The 9,352-nt window shown below is 34.8% G+C and overlaps 2 protein-coding genes across 2 annotated transcripts; both read left to right on the top strand.

Annotated features, from left to right (window-relative positions):
* The first annotated feature begins 788 nt into the window (after nt 1-788).
* On the top strand, nt 789-3,626 carry LOC113512464 (coiled-coil domain-containing protein 85C-B). The gene has a single exon (XM_026896362.3). The coding sequence runs from the start codon at nt 1,186-1,188 to the stop codon at nt 2,425-2,427; it is 1,242 nt and encodes a 413-aa protein (XP_026752163.2). The 5' UTR covers nt 789-1,185; the 3' UTR covers nt 2,428-3,626.
* Nucleotides 3,627-5,438: 1,812 nt separating this feature from the next.
* Nucleotides 5,439-8,429, top strand: LOC113512632 (radial spoke head 1 homolog). The gene is given in 5 exon segments (XM_026896537.3): nt 5,439-5,603; nt 6,649-6,799; nt 7,338-7,814; nt 8,189-8,401; nt 8,404-8,429. Coding segments are annotated over 5 exon segments (915 nt in total). The 5' UTR covers nt 5,439-5,555.
* The last annotated feature ends 923 nt before the right edge of the window (nt 8,430-9,352 follow it).

Genomic DNA, 9,352 nt, shown 5'->3' with positions numbered 1-9,352 from the left:
ATAATAAGGTCACTGTTTTTAATTTTATATTTTCCAATATCGAATATTCAAGCCGAGGGACCTCGAAACCTCTCTACTCGTAAGTAACATTATATTCTGGTGAAATAAATAGAGCAGTGCTATTTATTACTAGCAAGAGAAAGTTTTACATATTCCCGACTTTTTTTCGAACGAACAAAAAGTGTCTTATGAATTTTACTCGCGTACAAAATTGCATTAAAATTCGATCAGGCTTCGCATGTTTGTTATTTTCAAATAAATACTCTATATTACTAATAATGTAGCTTTTTATAATTGAAAGAATTTATAAAATCGGTTAAGTATTTTTGAGTATAATTAATATAAACAAAAATATATCTCTTTATAATATTAGTTCAGGTTCAAATTAAAATAACAAACTTCCAAATATCTAATAATAGCACTACACGTAAAAACTTTCACATTTATAAGTGGATTGAGTAGGAAGTAGGATTTTAAATTTAGAGAAAAATACTTGTCAGAAGTTTAGGAAACACTATTATGTAAGTATACCATACTACCTACATTCATAATTATTATGAGAAGAAGTAAACATGATCTCTTATTTCTCTCAGCGTCACGCGGGTTATAATCTACATAACCCTACGGATGCGCACATTGTGCGCGAGCGCACGCTGTGTAGGTACCAGAACTTGAAGATGACAATAATTGTTATTCACAATTACAAACGCACGGTAACTGTGTGTGTGTAAACACAGGTGAGAGAGCTCGGTAGAGCGGGACACCGCGAGAGCCTTCGGCCAGGTAAAGTTGCGAAGGCGCCGAGCCAGTCCGAGATAGGCGCCCCGCGCGCGCCCGCGTCATCTTGCCATACAATATACGCGCGCTTTGTGTAATCTTTAAACAAAATTGTTAAGTTCTCAAACACATATAAATTTTCTCCACTTGTGAATATAATACACGACAATATACTTTATGGAAGAAAACGTGCAGGAAGTGTAGTGCAGTGCAAACAAAAAACACGGCATAGGTAGCTTAATAGCGCGAATGCCACGGTCCACAACCTACGCAGCCGGCGGCGTCCCCCACTTCTTTCATTCAAGGACCAATCGTCGACCGCATGCTGTTTAGGCTTTCGCGTGAGCGCTATCTGCTAATTTGGTTATAAACGATAAATAAACTTAGCAAAATGCATTGAATGTGCTGATGAGCAAATTTGTTTCAATAACAATGTCAATCAATCCGAATATAGGCCAGTTTAGTAAACAGAAACAGCAACTAGGTAAACAAGCTTCAGAACTGGTTAACTTTCCACCAAGATATCATCCGCCTCCGCCAGCGGCAGGTGCCCCCAATATAGCCACTGTTGACTCGACCACTAAAGAGTTCAAACCTCCATACGGCAAGCCTATCGATCCGAACAAATTACATTATCCGCTAGGGGCGCACGGCGGGATACCGAGCGCTTATCCTAGCGGATCGATTCCCTTTGGGAAATATCCTCAAGGATACCCTGCAGGATATCCTTTACCGCCAGGTGCACTTCGTGTATTGCGTCCTTCAGCTGAAGTTATAACAAAAGCAATTGTGCACGAACCTGTAGAGCCCACAACTCGAGCAAGAAGTGCCGACGACACGCAACGAACCCAAAGGAATATTGAAGAAGAACAGATACACAGAAGATCGGCTGATATGCTTAAGTTTACAAAACGTGTTGATACTGAAGGACCACGAGCTTCGACGGATCAAAGACGTCAAATTCAAACGCTTTTAGATGAAATAAAAGCTCTGAAGGAAGCTAACCGACGTTTGAGCGAGGACAATCGGGAGCTCCGTGATTTATGTTGTTTCTTGGACGATGATCGACAGAAAGGACGTAAATTAGCTAGAGAGTGGCAGCGGTTTGGCAGATATACAGCGTCAGTAATGCGTCAAGAAGTATCAGCGTACCAGAATAAGTTAAAAGAGTTAGATGAAAAGCAACAGGAATTAATTCGAGATAATTTACAGATGAAAAATTTATTTTTATTGCTGGATGAAGAACACGAAAGAAGCACATGTGTGAATTGCGGCAGAGCAGCTGGTAGAGAAAGAGACGACGGCGACGGTAGCAGCAGCAGTACAAATGCTGAGGAAGCTCCGCGCGCCCCAACATCTGCACCCGTCACTCATCCACAATTAGCAGAGCGCACGGTACAATATGTCCGAGATTTAGAGCAAAAAGTTCGGAAGTTGGAGGCAGAAAAGGGAATAGGAGGAGGCGTTAGTGAAAGACCTGAAGCTGTAGTTCGTGCTTTACAAGTATTAGAAGTAAGAGAACGAGTGGAAAGGGAAAGGAGAAGACCAGCGCCAGACCTAGACACCGGAGAGCAAGCATTAGTAAGAGAAATGTGTAATGTTGTGTGGGGTAAATTGGAAGAGGCTCCACCGCAGGCACCACCGCGTTAGAAATATGAGAACATTGTCATACACAACTGGTTTAGTAAAAGGTAGTGAATGAACAGCGAACACCATACTACATGTTTATTTGTTTGGAATTCGACTTGATCGAGGTCATTGACAAGTTTCGTGGCCAAAAGTGTCTATTAAAGTGCTTGACCTTGTTTATCAGTACTCTAACATAACAGAACTTTCGATACCTAGCTGCATATTGTGAACCGGAAAACTGATGAGAAATAATTGTGATCACAATTTTATCATTCAACATACGATATGTGCTTGATAAAAAATATACCGTAAAGTACAAATTGCAAATAGAAATTAATTTTTTAGATATTTAGATTTAGTTTTAGTGATTTCACGAATTTCTAATTTAAACTTTCAGAATTCTTATTATTGGATTATTATAATATTTATTTACGAAAATAAAGTATTGAATTTATATTAAAAATGGCAATGTTTAATAGATAAGTACTTATAAAATTATTTGGTTATTTATGAGGCTATACAAATTAATAATTGTTATCAACAATAATTGTTATAACGTCTGTGATTTTTCGGATAAATTTTATTTAAATGTATTATTATTATTTGACTATATTCTATTAATGAAATATCACAGAATAAATACTCACACGAGATTGAATATACCTATTTCCTATTATGCTGCTATGAAATATTATTAAAAATGTAATAATTTTACTTTCGAGTAAGTATATGATAGTGTCAAGAAATTATTTAAGTGAGAACACTTATAAAGATTAATTTAAACAGTTTAACTCAGGCAACTGTTGTAACTTATAAAGAATGGATTCCAAATTCAATCAAGTGCTTACAATCTCTAGTGTCAATACACTTACCTATTTATAATATTATTCACCATTCGCTCATGAAGATATTTCATCGTAGTTTTTTGACATTGTATAGCTAGTAAACTAAATAGTAGTTAGAACTGCTGAAAAAAAACCTCATACGGAACTTAAAAGTACCTTAAAAACAGGTATTCAATTTGCCCCCGACTTCTAGTCAGATCTCTTACGCTTGCCTTTACATATAAAGAATCCAAATCCATTTGCCCGGACTATTATTCTTTGTCGTCGGATCGTTTTTTTTTTTTTAATATTTAAGAGTGTTTTATTTAATTTAATGCATAGTAATATCTGTATGCAGCGTATTTTGTGACAAATAAAGTTATTTCCGTTTTACTATTTTTATTTTTTTCTTTTTAATACAGAGACTTGCAATAATATTGTGCTATCTCCATTTTTTGTCTGTATTTTTAATAGATGATGATGGAATGGTGACTCCACCTACGCTATCATTGGTGGGGCACCAGTGAGTGATGACAGGTGAAGATGAAAAGACAGGTCAGTTAGCCTATTGTGATGAATACACTTGGAATTAAGAACGATGGGTTCTAAGGGGGACCACGTGGAGGTCGACCTGGTTGATTACATTGTACACTTAGTCTACTACTGGTAGTAGTAGTGTTAATAATCAAGAATCAATAACATTCGTGAGGTCCCGGCATAGAATAGGCCACCTCTTCTTTTCCCATGGGTGTCGTAAGAGGCGACTAAGGGAGGGCGAGGGATGGACAGCAGCGTCAATCCGCGCGCCAAGCGTGGCAACTACTAGCAAAACCTCCCAAGGGGGGGGGGCTTGTTATATGATGATGATGAAAATAAAATTCATCAGAATAGGTGACGGGTATTGTTTTTTGATAAAGACATCCTGATGCCATTAAAAGACTACCGATTAAACCGCCTTTCAAAAAAAACGTTCACGCTCACTTTTTTACTTTATCCGAGCAGTAAGTGCTTTATATTATTTTCAATTTCGTGTATAATATAGTATATGTCATATTTGTGTAAGTATAATTGCTATTTATATATATTTATTCGTTTATATAGGTAATTTTAGTATGTATGTATATCAATAATTACTAGTACCGCATTCGAGTATTCTGACACTAACCTATGGTTGACTGGGAGAGAATGCTTTTAGCATTAAGTCCGCCATGTACATATATTTGTACTAATGAAAAAATAAATAAATAAAATAACGGCGTAGAAATACGAAATTATTTTTCTATGTTGTAGATTGATGTCTAGAACTTTGCAGAGGTAGTCGCGGTGGATTATAACTACATGCATACAGTTCACAGCGGTCGAATTTAATAATCATTAAACATCACAAAAAAAGACTTCAACTGTGACATAACCAATTAGTTTGACTTAAAAACTAAACTACTAAATCGATTTTGACAAAATTTCTATGGGACCAATGTATAAGTACTCATATCCTTTCAGATAAAAAAAACAAAGAATTTTCAAATCAGTTTAAAACTGACGGAGTTATGAAGTAACAAACATAAAAAATACAACCGAAATGAGAATCTCCTTTTTTTGCAGTCTCTTGATTTTTTTTATATAACAGAATGGCAAACAAGCTGACGGCCCACCTGATAGATAGTGGTAACCGTCGCCTATAGACATGAGCAGTACCGTGGACATAACAGAGTATACTGTTTCACCCATGGTTAAAGCAAGGTAAAATAAAGTCGATTTTAATTTCTATGTCTCAAGCCAACAACAATAATAGTCACCGAAACCAAAGCCAATTTAGCTGCCTATTAGCTTATTTTGACCCTTTGATCTATAAATTCTTAACTTTTATTGTTTCTCATAATAACATTAAAGTTACTAATCAAATCCTTGCCGTTTTCTTTTAATATAGTAGTAGTAGTAGTTTAATTTATCCCACTCAGGGAAAGGCAAAGGTACTGAGCCATACAGCCTAATCTTCAGTTTTTCTGTTTGTTAGTGACAATGGGCAACGCTTTTGCGCTTCTCCATTTGCGCTTAGCCAAAAATTAAAAAAAATATATATTGTCACTGCCGTAGATAAAGTAATAGTATCACGATTTCATAAATATTACAAAAAAATATTATTGAAAATTATTATACCCTTATATATTACAAAAAAAAAAGAATAGATATAATCCTGATAGGTATATTCAAAGAGAATTCAACTTTCCCAGGTAAAAATATACAGTCAATGTTTAAAAAAATTACATGTCACGTAATTAAATTCGTCATTAATTAAAATTAAAAAATTGTTTTATAATTAAAAATATGGCTGAAGAAAAGGGCGAAGGAGCTGAAGATGTTGATACCATCGGGGTAAAAATTCAGTTGGCATAATTATGTTTATTTATTTATCTATTTTTGTACATTCACTTTTAATTAGATATTAGGTTATAATAAAAATCTACAAAGGCAGAGTTATCCCTTAAAGGAATTTCTTCCAGTAAACCTTGAGAACCCGGAAGGAAAAAATGTTTATAGGATTTATATATAAAGCATAACATATTTGGTAGAAAAATAATATGATAAATAATAAGTTATATTATTAATAGCTTTAGTAACAAAGTAGAGATAAATAAAATTATAAATATATGTAAATATACATATAAATATATACATATTCACATAAATACAAACATAAATATAGAATAACTATTATACATATGAATAACTGTCAATTGTATTGTGAAGGGGTGAACGTTCTGTGCTACTCTGATATCATTTGGGAAGGAATGCAAAGCTAGCAGCTTGCACTGTGTGTGCAAGAATTTGGTATAGAAGTGGGAGTATTATTATATATATATATATATATATATATATATATATATATATATATATATATATATATATATATATATATATATATATATATATATATTATAGTATTATAAGTATCTATGGAATTATAATTATAAAAGTCTCGTATCACAAAGTTCGTTCAAGCTAATCGCTCTAATCTTTTAATACCGCTTTTAACCGCTCAAGTAAGGGGTTTCGAAGATAGGGAATTTCTTAGTTTACCGTTAATTCTAAAATCAGCAACTAAAAGTGTCATGAGGTCATGTCAACAGAGACGGATTAAATGTTAACAATTTATCCTATCAGGTCGACTTCCACGCGATCCCCTCTGAAAACTATAGCTCAAAATGCTGGCTTAATTCTCATCTGGCATCATTCATTGGTATCCCAGCACTGTATAACGATAGAGCAAACATTTTCACAATTTCAATTATTATTTTTTGGATAACATATTTGTTACAAGATATTGTAACTAAAATAAATATATATTGCTATGTATATAACATTTTACTTCATATTTTGTAATGGCAATTAAATACTAATACTAGTAATTGCTCTATAGATTTATGTAGGCGGTAGGAATGCTGACGGCGAACGACACGGAGAAGGATGGGCAGTACTACCAAATGGGGACTTCTATCAAGGCTGTTATAATCGCGGCATGAGAAATGGAAAAGGACTTTATGTCTTTAAAAATGGAGCTCGATACGAAGGTACGAGAAAACACATTACGTTATGTAACGATAGGAGTAGACAGAGAACGTTTATAACGATTCCTTTAGTATGAATGTCATGGGTTCGAGTGGTCGGAAGGGAGAAGTCATCATCATTATCATATCAACCGTTTACTCTTCACTGCTGAACATAGGCCTCCCCCATAAGGGGGATTTGCCAGTAGTTGGCACGCTTGATAGGCAGATTGGTAATCGCAGTTAGGCCTTTAGAGATTTTTTTTTTATGGGTGATAATGGAATGGTAACTCCACCCGCGCTATCGGTATACACCGGCAGGGCACTAGTAAAAGATGATAGGAGAGGATGAAGCAGGCCTGTTGAGGGAACCACGTGGAGGTCGACCTGATAAGACAAATTGCTAGCAATGGGGCTGTCAAACTCCATTACTAACAATCCCTTTCCCCCATTTAGTGATATTTTAAGAGGAACGCTGTTACCTGTTATTGTATCTTTAGCAGTGATAATACTGTATAGAGACGTATTAGTAAACTAGGTTAAATTTACCATTTTGTTCTAGGCGAATGGCGGCAAGCAATGAAATATGGAGTCGGGACAATGACATATCCTGACGGTTCGCGATACGAAGGTGACTGGAGGCATGATTTAAAGCAAGGATTTGGGGTCTACTACTATCCAAATGGTGATATTTACGAGGGAGCATGGTTTAAAGGCAAAAGACATGGTCTTGGAACTTATTTTTTTGCAGAATATCAAGTCAAGTTTATGGGAACGTGGGTTGAAGGTGTGATCGAAGGTCCAGGGCAGATTATTTACCCTCGAGTGCGATACCATGGTTCATGGTTAAAAGGGAAGCCAAAAGGTCCTGGTTGTTTCGTGTTTGATACCAATTGTATGCAGCACGGCTTTTACTTGCTAACAAAAGATCCGGCATTTGAAGAATTTGGTGAAGGTGAAGAAGATAAAGAGGAAAAGGAGGCTGTGAAAGATGAAAGAGGAGAAGAAGAAGAAGAAACAGAAATTAACGAAACTTTAGGTAAAAATTGACTTTTTCTAGAAGGCACTTAGAAGTTATAAAATTTCAGAAAAAATAAATATTAGGTATCATTGGTAGTTTTGAGGCCATGAATAAATTAGGTAGGTAGATAGATACTTCGAAAGGGTATCAAAGTGGAACATATTGCAATGTGCCAATTAAACGATTTCATTATATCCATCTATTATTCTCTGTGATGGTAAACACTATTAAAAATATAATTTATACGACAGACAGCAATAAGTTCGTCCTTTACTAGTTCACCGTCTTCGATATAGTGAGATATAAGGAATCTTAGTATACATTCATAAGAACAGAGTTGTACTTGAATTGTCTGATCGCAAAAAAATTTAATTTCGATTTCTGGATTACAGGTAAAATAGCTGTTTGGCGCGCTCGCAACATAACAGCTTATATGGCAGAATTTTTGCCTCCTGAACCCGTACCATTGCCAGTACACAACTCACTACCATCCCTAACTAATGAGAGTATCGAGACTGACAACATGCAGTTCGAACCCCCATCCATTGTCCCTGAAGAAGAGGGTGCCGATGACAATGACTCCTGGCTAATTCATAGACAAAGATTTTGGAAGAGACTCAGCAGAAGGAATAGAAATAATTTGTTTGTTGAAGTTATGTTTTCAAATAAGTGTTGTACTGAATTTAAATAAATTCTAACAGATTTATTTTAGTATATATTTTAACGCAACGATTTGCCAACGATATATAAAGACAACTAGATTTTGTTTAAAAAAAAATAGATTTCGTTTAAAAAAAAATATAGATCTCAATCATGGCAAAATCAGTTATTTCGATTTAAAGATGATCCAAACACTTACAAAAAAAAGAATATTTTTTTAATGATATAATTTTAAAAGTAAAATTAATTTTGCATTGAATTTGTTTGTATCTCTTTGGAATACAGAGAAAGGTTTATGCATATTCCATCATAACATTAAGAATAACCAGAGGGAGACTGTACAAAAGTCGATTACTTGGGTACCTCTGTCCCATTCGTGTTTCAACCGTGAAGCAGTTGTGTTTGCATGGCTGTGTTTCTATTTAAAGGGTGGGATATGGCGTGAATTTACTGGGTACAGAGGAATAATACCTGAGTCCTCAGGAATGGCAATGCATGGGGGTTGAATTTATGTCATGGTACTGTAACCATCAGATGTAACTGTTTGTTAAAAAAAATGTAATGTACTACACATTAAATAAAATATAATCAAGTACTCTTTGCTGCTGAGAAAACATTTGTCATTTGTCTATTATAATATCACACAATATAAAGAATTAGCTTCTACATTATTATGGTGACAAATTGGGTAAGTATTTTGAACATTCAAATTGTAAAGATAAATTTTACATTGGATTAGTGTTGGCTCTGTAAAATGACTATTACTAAATGTAGTAAGAGAGGAAGTTCTCTTACTTTATATATTGATCATTGACACTCTTTCAAGGACAAAGGGGATGTATTTTGCAGAATCTGAATGAATTATTTATTTGCTGAAAAACAAAAATCCTATTTGC

Source organism: Galleria mellonella, unplaced genomic scaffold (genome assembly GCF_026898425.1).
Source record: "Galleria mellonella isolate WM207_F2 unplaced genomic scaffold, CSIRO_AGI_GalMel_v1 utg537, whole genome shotgun sequence".
In the NCBI taxonomy this organism is placed as follows: Eukaryota; Metazoa; Arthropoda; class Insecta; order Lepidoptera; family Pyralidae; genus Galleria; species Galleria mellonella.
This window is presented reverse-complemented; position numbering and strand designations above follow the sequence as displayed.